Source organism: Pecten maximus, chromosome 5 (genome assembly GCF_902652985.1).
Source record: "Pecten maximus chromosome 5, xPecMax1.1, whole genome shotgun sequence".
NCBI classification, from domain to species: domain Eukaryota; kingdom Metazoa; phylum Mollusca; class Bivalvia; order Pectinida; family Pectinidae; genus Pecten; species Pecten maximus.
In genome coordinates, this window is record NC_047019.1 from 34945661 (window position 1) to 34959745 (window position 14085).

The window sequence follows — 14085 nt, forward strand, 5'->3', positions numbered from 1 at the left end:
AATTTTGTTCCAACACTTCCATTTGAAATCCACAGAAATGCTTTCTCACATTTTATTTAAATGATTATTTATAGTATTGATTTAACTTGTATTGTTCATGTCATAATTTTATGCCTTGACAAATGCGCTTTTCCTTTTAATAATAATTTGATGTTCTCTTATATACCACTAAATCACAACAATATAGTCCTCTCAATGCAGTTCACAATTACCTGTGGTTAACAACTGAATTTTACATACGGAAAATCAATGAGGTCAATTTCCGTTGGTAGAAAAAGAAATTTTTGTAAGGGATAGCTTTGTCTTCAGACATTTTTTTTTTTTTTTTTTTTTTTTTTAATATTGGTGTATATTTAATCGCAACAATTACACTTTTTCATACGCTTAATAAAAAATTCGCTCATCAATACATGAAGTATACCTCAGATGCAGTTTCGTCCCAATACATTAAATCGTGCAATCGTATAAAATGAAAGTGTTCATCACGATATCATATTATCTCATTGTGTAATGTGGCTGATAGAACATGCTCTTTTATATATATATATATATATATATATATTTTTATTGTGTTGCTATAGCTATTTGTGGTATACCTCAGGTAAGGATATTGCCATATTAGTTCAGAAGAAAACTTTTTATACATGTAGATATACAAAAAAACAAAAAACAAAAACATACATAAAGACTTCTTACATGCACAGACTCATACTTTAACAGTAATAGAGTTCTAAAAGTAACAATAACAAGTTTTTCTTTTTTTGATTTGTTACGTTACAAGTGCTTTCAAATCAACCCATCGTTTTTCAAATTTTTGGACAGTCATATTTTTCCTATGAATGTACTGTTCAATTTTGTAATGTTTTTCCAGTTCCATTTTGAATATAAATAGAGCAGGCAGATGATTTTTATACTTTTGCTTGTATATGTGCAATTTTGCTAAAACAATAATTAAGTTTATGTTGTTTATTTCGTTGTCCGTTTTCCCAAGGATAACATCTGAATTAATCAAACTCAGAGTTTTCCCGGTTTTGTTTTCTACCCATGTGGTGAATTCTTGCCAAAATTTTGTAACAAGAGTACATTCCCAAAACAAGTGGATTATTGATTCTATATTTGCTTTACAAAATGAGCATACAGGCGAGTTAATTACACCTATCATACGCAGGTATTTGTTTGTGCTAATGATTCTGTGAGTAATTCGGTATTGGAACCATTGAAGTGTTGAGTCCGAGGTTAACTTAAATATTATAAAGTTAATCTTTTCCCACCAGTATTGATTTTGATGTATATCAAGTTCAAGTGACCATTTGACTTTGTATTTATCATTTGTAGATAAATCTTTAATAAAAAGATTATATATCGAGAGTCCTCGTTGTTTATTTGTTAAGATGTGATAAATGTACTTTTGACAATGTGGAAGTATAATAGTGGAATTATAATTTCTCAGAAAAGGCCATTTAGACAGAATGGTATTCCTGATGCCATAAAACTGAGTTAGTATTGGTGAAAAAGAAACTTTTTCGCAAAATTCTTCATAGTTTTCAATTAATTTACCTTGGTCATTACATAAGTCATACACATAACATATCCCTTTTCGTGACCATTGTTTAAAATGTAAGGTCTTGTTATCAATCTTTGTCTTCAGACATTAATCCACAACATATTGGCTACAAATTAAATAGAAAATATTATTGAACACTAAATACATACTGCATGCTCAACCTGTCTACCAATGACTCTGAATTGACTCAAAACTTTCCACCAATGACTCAAAACTGTCCACTGATGATTTAGAATTGACCCATGCTCAATGTCAAAAATGCCAAAAACTCTGAATCAAGTATTGATCCAAACTGTCAAGACTGAATCAACTAACGTTCAAAACTACCTAAAAATAACATGTACTGAATCGTTCATTGCTTTAAACTGTCCGCTCTGAATCGTTCAATCCTAAAAACTGTCCACCAATGACTGACTCTGAATTGTTCAATGCTCATTATTAAACTGTCCACCAATGACTCTGGAATCGTGTAATATTCAAAATGTCCACCAATGACTCTGAATCGCCTAATGTTCAAAACTGTCCACCAATGACTCTGAATCGCCTAATGTTCAAAATGTCCACCAATGACCCTGAATCGCCTAATGTTCAAAACTGTTCACCAATGACTCTGAATCGCCTAATGTTCAAAACTGTCCACCTATGACTGAATCGCCTGATGCTCAAAACTGTCCACCAATGACTCTGAATCGCCTGATGCTCAAAACTGTCCACCAATGACACTGAATCGTTCAACTGTCCACCAATGACTCTGAATCGTTCAACTGTCCACCAAGGACTCTGAATTGTTCAACTGCCAACCAATGACTTTGATTCGCCTGATGCTGAAAACTGTCAACCAATGACTCTGAATCGTCCAACTGTCCACCAATGACTCTGAATCGTCCAATGCTCTAAACTGTCCACCAATGACTCTGAATCGTCCAACTGTCCACCAATGACTCTGAATTGTCCAACTGTCCACCAATGACTCTGAACCGTCCAACTGTCAACCAATGACTCTGAATCGTCCAACTGTCCACCAATGACTCTGAATCGTCCAACTGTCCACCAATGACTCTGAATTGTCCAACTGTCCACCAATGACTCTGAATCGTCCAACTGTCAACCAATGACTCTGAATCGTCCAACTGTCCACCAATGACTCTGAATCGTCCAATGCTCTAAACTGTCCACCAATGACTCTGAATTGTCCAACTGTCCACCAAGGACTCTGAATTGTCCAACTGTCCACCAAGGACTCTGAATCGTCCAACTGTCCACCAAGGACTCTGAACCGTCCAACTGTCCACCAAGGACTCTGAACCGTCCAACTGTCCACCAAGGACTCTGAATCCACTATTACTCAACACTATGCACCAAGGACTCTCTACTTACTACACTGTAATGTATTATCACTTATGCCTGACACTCTGCTGGCTGTTGACCTTTAAGGCTTCTGAACACTGTCTACCAGATATACCTGACTTCAATGAAGTTTTACCATCGACTCCAATCTAATTAAATCACAGTCCAGAAAACCAACAAGCGAACTAAGTTCTTTGGTTTTTGAAAATCACTGAAGGCAGTTTACAACTTACATGGTCAGGATTGATTTTTCCTGAGAAGCTGCATAAAAATACAATTGATCAACTTAATGAAAACTGTTGTGGCCTATCATGTGGTTGGACAGAATGGCGTGGCAGAGTGTTTCCGTAGCTCTTAAACCATCAACATGGTAAGTTGCTTTGTCAGACTTGCTAACAGGGTATGTGAGGCGTGATCAGGTCAGTCACAGGGTCTGGAGACGGTTATGAATTCTGATAGAGACAGAATTGTGACAGAGCTTTCCCTTGAACAAGATGTTGGTGGTAAACTAACGGTAATTAAGTCTCTTGTGGTCACACAAGGACCACAATGTCTTTGTTCACTCTGGTGGAAGGTGGTAACAGTAATTCATAACAAGTTCTCAGGAACTGTTTCATTATATATCACACAGAGATTTCCAAGTTGACAATGATGTACTTGCTTATAACAGATCAGTTACATACACACAGGCTTGCATGCATCAAACAACAGCCAAAAACAGCTACCTTGTATATAACCTTGACAAGAATCTCCATACACTATGCAAATCAGAACTTTCACTTTTTAAAACCCGAAGAATCTTCTTTTTCTGGCTTCCTATTGATTTTGCTTGCTTTCCAATCCTCAATAGAGTTGTATTTTGCATATTAGTTCTGTGGTTTCCAGAAAACTCTTTACAATGTTATCCTTAAATTAAGCGAGATTTTTTTCAATGGCAATTTAGAGACATTCATCAAACTCACAGTAGCTTTAAAGCTGGGTAAAAAAAAGCAAAGATACTGATCTGGTTGAATACAAATCAGACTACACAGTTAGTGCAACAAGGACAAACAGCATCAGCAGAAGGCTCACAAATACAACTTTGATGTACAGCATCAGCAGAAGGCTCACAAATACAACTTTGATATACAGCATCACCAGAGGGCTCACAAATACAACTTTGATATACAGCATCACCAGAGGGCTCACGAATACAACTTTGATATACAGCATCACCAGAGGGCTCACAAATACAATTTTGATATACAGCATCACCAGATGTCTCACCAATACAACTTTGATATACAGCATCACCAGAGGGCTCACAAATACAACTTTGATATACAGCATCACCAGAAGGCTCACACATACATCTTTGATATACAGCATCACCAGAGGGCTCACCAATACAACTTTGATATACAGCATCACCAGAGGGCTCACAAATACAACTTTGATATACAGCATCACCAGAGGGCTCACCAATACAACTTTGATATACAGCATCACCAGAGGGCTCACAAATACAACTTTGATATACAGCATCACCAGAGGGCTCACAAATACAACTTTGATAGACAGCATCACCAGATGGCTCACCAATATAACTTTGATAGACAGCATCACCAGAAGGCTCACAAATACAACTTTGATATACAGCATCACCAGAACGCTCACAAATATAACTTTGATAGACAGCATCACCAGAAGGCTCACAAATACAACTTTGATATACAGCATCACCAGAAGGCTCACAAATACAACTTTGATATACAGCATCACCAGAAGGCTCACACATACATCTTTGATATACAGCTTCACCAGAAGGCTTACACATACAACTTTGTTATACAGCTTCACCAGAAGGCTTACACATACAACTTTGATATACAGCATCACCAGAGGGCTCACAAATACAATTTTGATATACAGCTTCAGCAGAAGGCTCACAAATACAATTTTGATAGACAGCATCACCAGAGGGCTCACAAATACAACCTGGATATACAGCATCACCAGAAGGCTCACAAATACAATTTTGATATACAGCATCACCAGAGGGCTCACAAATACAACTTTGATATACAGCATCACCAGAGGGCTCACAAATACAATTTTGATATACAGCTTCACTAGAAGGCTCACAAATACAACTTTGATATACAGCTTCACCAGGAGGCTCACAAATACAATTTTGATATACAGCATCAGCTTTAAATTGATTGAGCATCCGCCTTATTCACTGATCTCGCTCCATCAGACTTTTATCTATTTCCAAAATGGAAAATAGCTATTTCAGGCACCCACTTTCAGTCCGATGATGACGTCATACATGCAGTGGATGGCTTTCCCAAAAGCCAAGAAAAGGAGTTCTATAAAAGTGGCATTGAGGCCCTTTAACACCGCTGGCAAAAGTGTATAGATACTGAAGGGGGTTTATGTTGAATTTCAAATTCAAATCCTTCAATATGAAGCTCACAACTTAATCAATCAACCCTTGTATTATCATTTATGGAGTTTGATTACAACGCAAAATTTTAATTAAAATTTTTTATAAAAGGTGCTAATACCTTGTGTGCCTTGTACAATCTATGGAGACTGCAGGTTGTAGACACTGCTGGTGAAAGTTTTAGTCCCTGAGGTTCATTGTGACCTGCTCATCTTATTTGAATAGTGACATGGTTCACAATATCCAAAGTATTTAACATTCTTTTGAAATAAAATTTTGAAAATTATGAAATTTATTTAAATCATGGGTCTTTTGCAACTCCTGAACCAGATTTTTAAATTTCTTTTGACCTATTTGAAGTTTTTTGGTATGTTCCTATGGTCACTTTAGGCCCTTATTACGAGTCCTAGAAAGACAAACCAGCTCTATGATGGCTCTACTCTATCTAACTCCTAATTCGTTTTGAAGAGGTGCTAATATCTTGTCTTTTGTATAGTCTATTCAGCATTAAAAATTTCCATCCGGACATGAACAATCCTCAGTGCCAATTTCATTAGTGCGGAATTTTTGAAATCAAAGATTTGACAACTTCCCTAATTTGGTGCCTTCAAGATTGTTTTGCTTGTTTTGTGTGAAATTTGTAAAAATGCATGCAACACTTATCATTCACATTTTTTTTTTGCATTTGAAAATTTGATATTTAATAATTATCAATAAATTGGTTCAATGGCCAACAGCTGGCAGTTTACAAGATCAATCTATACAAGACATGTATTATTTAAATGTATTAAGCAGTTCTTTACAAGTAGAATGAGTTAAGTAGTTACGTACAGTTCAATAGCCTTGTTCCAATTGATGACATAGCCTGATAGGACGAAGGACTCGATGTTGGCGATGTGTACATTGCCTCTTTCCGTCCCAATGTACAGCCATTTGCTCTGGAATGGCAGGTGGCAGTAGGTGATCCTGGAACACACAAAATTTTAAAATTACATGAATTAAAAATTTAAAACAGCTTGATTTGTGACAACGGGTAAAAGGTTTTGTTTGTTAAATGTCTGGTTTTATTGCTACAGTAAAATTTCTGATTAGAGTTTGATGGTTTTGAGAGTTGATGTCTCATCTGTGTGCATGCACATATCATCATTTTCATGTTGTTTTGGACATTACATTGAAATCAGGTTCTTGGCAATGAATCTACCCAAAATGCTCATGCTTGTATTGCTTTTTGACAGTGTTGAGGCTAGAAGAATTGGAATAAATGTAAGCTTATTGAATAAAGAATAATTCCTAACAACAAAATGAGTGATACATTTATCTGAATTATTTACAGCAACACTGCAAGTAAAGAAATATGCTGCATCTGTTTTTTTTTTTTTAATCTTTCAAATATATCAGCTTGTAAAGATAAAGGTTATCAGATGTAGACATGTGATTGTTCTGGAGGGAAAAGCTCACCACTAACAGACACCAATCTCCACACCACACAGCATTTCATTTCCTGAATTATAGATACCAAGGATATCTAAAACAACAGGACGACTTCAGTGTGCTACACAGATCACTATCATCTGCCAGTCCTCCACCCCTAAACACAGACATAGCTGCATTGTCAACCCCCGTGCCTCCTGGGACCAGCATCACCATCACAAGCTTTACCTTGTCAAGTTCCCCAGACCATTTATGTTTCTGAGCTATCAGACGTCCCATATGACACTGCAGTGAAGGCCTCGATATGAAGACATTAATCAGATAGTGCTTTGTGTTCAATTGGATTGTTTTATCTCTATCAACATGATCAATAATACTCTAATAAAATTGCTTTATTGATGGAAAGGAGACTGAAAGATTATATTCTTCAAAACAGATTCCAATACATAAAGTGGAACTCATGATCAGAGTCGGAGTAATTAAGAGTTATCTCCCTTTTTTAGTAATACTGCTCTAACAACATTTTCCAAGCTCTAAATTAAACCTTCCAATCATCCTGTATGCTTTTTTTTGGCTTATATTCTCAAAGCTCTGTGTATTAACCCCTGATTATAATATCTTTTTTCCTTTCCAAGCAACATATTTCTGTACATTTCCTTCAAATACATATTGCTACCCTCCTCTTCATTTACCACCTACCTAATATATGTGTAGCCATAATATATCCGAGCTTTATTTTCCATCCCCTTAATACATCTCTAGTATAGCTTACTTATTACTTCATTCATCCCTTATAACTAATTTTACATCTCCTTCATTGCCCTTGTATATTATTTCATTTCTGTTATTCCTATCTTCATCTTATTTTATTTATTCTTTCTTTCATTCTCTCCTATATCTATACCCTGCCCTGTCCACATAAGTTCCCAATCTCCTCTGCATGTCGTCCCTCCTCAATCTCTGTAGCCCCTCCTCAAACTCTATAGAACTTTCCTCATCTTTACTACCCCCCCCCCCCCCCCCTATTTCTATACCCCTCCCATTTCCCTAGAGCATGTCCCTCATCTTTACGGCCCTTTCATATCCGTACAGCCCCCAGCCTTTCCACTATCTCTACAGTCCCTCCCGTATCTCTGCAGCCCCTCCCCATCACTTAACTACCTCTCCTATTTTTTTTTACCTCTCCTAGCTATCTCTTGAGCATTTCACCTATCTCTCTGTTACCCCTTTCTTATCACTATAGCCTGCCCTCTATTTGTAGAGCTCTTAAAACCTCCCTTATCACTATAACTGACCCCTATCTGTCAAGCCCTAAAACCTGCTTTATCTCTAAAACCTCTCTTCTATCTCTGCAGCAGTTCACCTTTCTCTGTTGCCCTTTTCTTATCACAATAGGTAGTCCCCTATTTGTATAGCCTCTCAAACCTCCCTTATATCTATAGCCCCTCTCCTATCTCTACAACATTTCACCTATCTCTGTTGCCCTTTTCTAAAACCTCTCTTCTATCTCTGCAGCATTTCACCGATCTCTGTTGCCCTTTCTATCACTTTAGACAGTCCCCTATTTGTATAGCCTCTCAAACCTCCCTTATATCTATAGCTCCTATATCTCTGCAGCATTTCACCTTTCTCTATTGCCCTTTCTATCACTATAGCTCCTCCTCTAATTCCATGGCACATCCCTTATCTCTACAGCCCCTCCATCCCTTATCACTACAGCCCCTCTTATCTCTTCAGCATTTCATTTATCTGTATTGCCCTTCTATCACTATGACCCAACAGCCCTTTCATATCTCTTAAGCCTGTCTCCTATCTCTACAACATTTCACCTATCTCTTTTGCCCGATTCTATAACTAATAGCCCATCCCCAAGCCATTATCAAAACACCTCCCTATCTATAAAGTATTGACCATCCTCTAGCCATTATTAAAACACCTCCCTATCTATAAAGTATTGCCCATCCCCTAGCCATTATCAAAACACCTCCCTATCTATAAAGTATTGCCCATCCCCTAGCCATTATCAAAACACCTCCCTATCTATAAAGTACTGCCCATCCCCAAGCCATTATTAAAACACCTCCCTATCTATAAAGTATTGACCATCCTCTAGCCATTATTAAAACACCTCCCTATCTATAAAGTATTGCCCATCCCCTAGCCATTATTAAAACACCTCCCTATCTATAAAGTATTGCCCATCCCCTAGCCATTATTAAAACACCTCCCTATCTATAAAGTATTGCCCATCCCCTAGCCATTATTAAAACACCTCCCTATCTATAAAGTATTTCCCATTACCCCCTTTCCTTATTGATGTAACCACCCCCCCCCCCCCCCCAATTTCCCATTTCCTTATTGATGTAACCCCCCCCCCCCCCACCCCCCTCCCCCTGTTTTTTGTTGTATTCATCGCTCCCCTCTATCTTGCCTTGTCTCTATCCCCCAGCAGTGACACCATGTTGACCAGTGGATGGTAAACACATCCAGTGGAATGGCCTTCTCCACACTGGTACTGGTGATGCTGGTATTGATTTTGGATTGACATATTTATCCTGCTGTCTTGGCTATTTACAAGCGGGCAAGGTCAACCTCATCTCCTGGGGGAACCACCCAGATAAATCAATTAAAATGCTTGATCTGTAAGCATAACTAAGCAGCACAAATAATCACTCACCGGCACCATTTCTACATTACAGCACCAGCGCTTTTTTTATTCTGTCATTGATACTTCGAATAAAATTTACCAGGATAACGCAAAAACTGTAGCTATTGTAGACATTTGTTTTAGAAATAATCATTTATCCTAACTTGAGGTAGTATATCTGGTGCTTTACCTTTATCAAACCTTTGTTTATATTCCTAATTTGACCGTAGCCAGTTTAATGACACAATCCCCATCCACCCTGATGCAGTACTATTGAAATATTCCAATCCCTATTGACCTTTATGAACTTATCTATAGATTCAGTTTAATACCTGTCTCAGAAGTAGAAGCACAGACATCGAAGCTCTGCACTAAATACTAATGAAAGATCATTCCTAGAGACATTTTCTCTACATGTATAGTATGCTATTTCAGTTGCCTTCCATTGTTGAAATACAAACACACTTTTTCAGATATTAAAACAAAACATTATGAAATTTTGTAATAATTTGTCAACAGCAGCATTTCAACTGGGAACTTTGATAAATAAACAGTTTCTTTACAGTCTGCAATGATTGAGCCAAACATCCCATCCATGCTGAGGTCTCAAATCATGTTTGACCCCTGTTAAACTGAATTTTCCATTGTCAACTTTCCTTGATCCAGCCAATACCACTACATTTTTTCCAATATCCTTCAGTAGTTTTACCCTTACTTTTATTCCCCAAAAATACAGCATTGTTCTACTTTCTGCAGCAGCCTTTCTGTCTCTGTTTTGAGGTGATACATTTTCTTAATTTGGAACAAATAGGATGATTATTTTGGGTGACAGTTATCTTCTCTTGCTACAAAGTAGGTGATTATTTTGGGGTGATGAATGATCTTTTGGTGTTAAGGGGCGATTATTTTTGGGTGATGAATTATCTTCTCTTGGAACCAAGGAACAATTGTTTGGGAGTGATGAATTATCTTCTCTTGGAACCAAGAACAATTGTTTGGGAGTGATGAATTATCTTCTCTTGGAACCAAGGAACAATTATTTCCGGTTGATGAATTTCATCGTTTTTCATTGCTTGCATTTGAACACATATCACCAAGGTGACAGTGTATCAAGGTTTTCTCTGGGTACTCTGGTTTCTTCCAAAATTAACACCCACTGCATACTTCCAAGGCCAAAAATAGTTACTAACACAAATATTATTTCGTAATTATTCTAAAATATAAAAGGTGGATACTCTTAGATTCTTACCACGTTATTATGACTCCGGTGCATTCAAGTCAAGACAACAATAGGGATTAATACGAGTTCATAAAACTTGCCATAAATAGAAATAATCATTTTTATATTGTCTATTGGGTGAGCCAATTCATTGTGTTTAAGTTGATGATATTATTTACAAGTTCTAAAATAATCATTTCTTAATAAATCCTGAAATAGAATATTTGGAATCTTTTTACGACGGCTATAAATCCTCTATGCAATATTAAATGTCACCTATTACAAAATTACCTATGGATACATTGACACATTCAGGGAAAGCTGATTGAATAGAATCCTGCCTTTTCACTAACACAAGAGAAACAAACCATGGGATAATGAAAACCTTTACCGTCTAAGATACTGTATATGTACTTGGGTATAATTCAATTTGTACACGACCCACGACTGTCATCACTGTCTATATTTAGGGCGATGTAATTCCCCAGCGTGTCAGAAACATGCAGAATTTACATCATAAACATATTACAACTAATGCATACTTCATGCGAATGGAATTTAATGTACTTGTGGAAAATAGAGGAACACACTGAACGATGAGGAGCTTTCAATGCTGTAGTAGTACAACACTCCTCTCAATCCACAATCAATACTGGAAACTTTATTTTATCTAAGGCAATAGTTTAAGATCAATTCGATTAAATTTAGATATAAAGTTGGTATAGCCGCCCACATAGGACCTGTATATCCACATTTACACCACCTAGCTATTTTATATTTTCAATGTTTGTGTTGTAAGATGTATCAATCATTTTACGTTACAATCAAGGACTTATACTAGAGTTTCAGCTTTATCATTAACACAAAGTTCTGTAAATTGCTTTAACGTGGGATTACTGAATCATTAATCTTAAATGGAAAGATTAAGCTTTTCTTTTCATTGTAACTTTTATTATTTGAATAAATCAATTCATTATCCAAATATAAAACTGCCAATTTGTACTAAACTTAAAGGGGATCATGGTAATAATCAGCTACTAGCTCTGTCTTCTTTAGGATTTAAAGAACAGATGTATTCATCATTATGTTTAAATTAAGGATCAAAACTTTTGTCAGATATTTATCTAGTCAGTAGGTAGCTGATATTTGAGGTTGGGACCATGGATAACAGGATTGCATGTTGTTTGGTCATCAGCAGCCACCTAAGTGGGACAGTCTGGATAGACTGGTGGGTGTAAAGGGCTCTGATTGATCACAAATCAGTGTGTTGACAGAAGACATCCATCACTGCACACATTACCACAGTATAGGTGATTTTTTTTCATTCCTTTGCAAGTATCAAATTTATACGTTAACAAATATAGGTAATTCTACATGTAAACTATACATATTAAGTATTCTGTATGTTGACTGGAATTCACGATAATTTAGACACTATACATCAAGCCATTTGACAAATTGGTAATAAATGCCTGCATGGTCTAGGTAATGAATCTTCTGTACTTGTGACAATACTAATAATACTGGATGATAGCTATATGACCCAGCTGACAGAGAATTCAAACCAATAATAACTTTAATCCCCCGAGTCCATCATGGTCTAGATGACAAGCATATAGTATTACCAGCCCCCGCTAAAAAGAGTAACCGTGACTATGACCCAGAAATGTTGAAACTTGAACTTGTCCGAGAAATTATTGTCCTTTATCACTGTGTGATGCTTGATCGAAATCCTTGAAGAAATGAAGCCGAAAGAGCGCTGACAAACTTTGGGGTTATTTACATACATACAACACGACTGGGGAGGAAGCCTGTAGTCTCCCCAGTTTCAGCGGTAGGGGACTAATAACCCCATGTGTATGCACAATTCCTCATCAACAGTGTCAAGGTCTGTTTGATTGCTGTATTTTGTAATTATCTCCCCTTTATATACCCAGCCACTAAGTAATATTTGAATTGTTCTTTTGCTAATAATCTGTGAAACCAGTAACATGTGAAATTGTCTTAGATTCTTCTTATTAATGCTACCTAATTATGCTTCTAATGCAACTTAAACATATTTGTTTCTACCAGAAACAGGATTTATGAACTGTAGGTAGTGATGAAATAAATTTATATTTTAGAAACTCGGGACACTACATTTCAGCCAGGTGGGATCTGCAGTGCCTCCATTGCCAGACTGCAAAGTTGAAAGGTGGAATAATCCCACCTACATTACAGGCAAAGATTCAAGTGATGAAGTGAACCCAAAATAAAAAGAATCAATAGGTACATGTTGCCTTGGATAAGTCAAAAGTACAAACTAAAATAATTGACTTGATTGGTCAACTGACTGAGTTGAGATTGACCTTGTGCTAAATAGAGTAACAACAGACATAATTCTGCCTGTAATCAATTATGATCACGATATAGTCTCTTAAATCATGATTCTTTTAAACCAATCTAATGAAATTTGACAAAACATTACATGTCAAAATAACATGATTTATTGTACAAAAATGCAGTAATCCTAATTTTTGATACTAACATTTCACAAGTACACTGTTATACAAAGCATAGGGTACTTTTACAATTGAACATTTTCCATATAAAAGAACAATAACAACAATAGTATTTGTGTAATACTTAGGATGAAATGTTTGGACCAGAGACTGACAATGTGAAGTCATTACTGGTGTAGATATCAGAGCTTTGTCCTTTTGCTATTTCCCTCTGATATCAAGTAAAATCAATAACAAACAACAACAATAAATTCATTTGATTTTATACATCAAAGCCAACAGTATAGCGTGGACATGAAAGTCTGTACACCTGTATAAACAATAAAGTGGCCAGTTGATCAATTGTCACACACCGATACAGCAGGAAGAAGTTTTTCAAGATGGCTGCCATGGTGGCCATCGTAATAGTTTTATCTTCTTATGATTGAATAATATGACTCAGGACTAGAGGGCCAGAATTTGTTTCTGTCACAAAATCATCAATATACTTTCATGAACCATGTGCCTATCCTGTATGTACTATCTATACACTGAAGCAGTGACCTTTGACCTTTCCTATCCCACATCATCAGGATTTTCTAATTCAAATATAAGTATTTTTAAAATCAATAGTAGATTGTGTGGTGTAGTAGGTGCATTGTGACAGTGTGGAGTGGATGGGAGTACAATGGACCCCTAGGCCTATTCACTTGATTGTGGGTAATCAGGTATAAAAAGGAATGGAAAATATCGATAGACTTAGCTTTTCATACCACGACTAATGATTTTGCTACGTGTTATATTAACACACTATAAGCTATCATGACCAAAACTCCTCTCATAAACTATCTTTTCCCTGGATCTATATACGTTCAGTATAGTTTGAAGCTTAATGCCTCCTACCAGGATACGAGCTGTGATTTCAGCCAGATACACTGCATGATGTCCTACATCTGAAATATGTGCCTT

General features: G+C 36.6%; 1 protein-coding gene across 4 annotated transcripts in view; it reads right to left on the reverse strand.

Moving 5' to 3' along the window:
* Nucleotides 1-14085, reverse strand: part of LOC117327885 (syntaxin-binding protein 5-like) — a 103864-nt gene that overhangs the window by 65439 nt on the left and 24340 nt on the right. For all 4 annotated transcript variants that reach the window (XM_033885112.1, XM_033885114.1, XM_033885113.1 and 1 more), the window contains exon 5: nucleotides 6171-6305. In XM_033885112.1, coding sequence (XP_033741003.1) covers nucleotides 6171-6305 — 135 coding nt within the window. The remainder of the gene's footprint in view (nucleotides 1-6170; nucleotides 6306-14085) is intronic.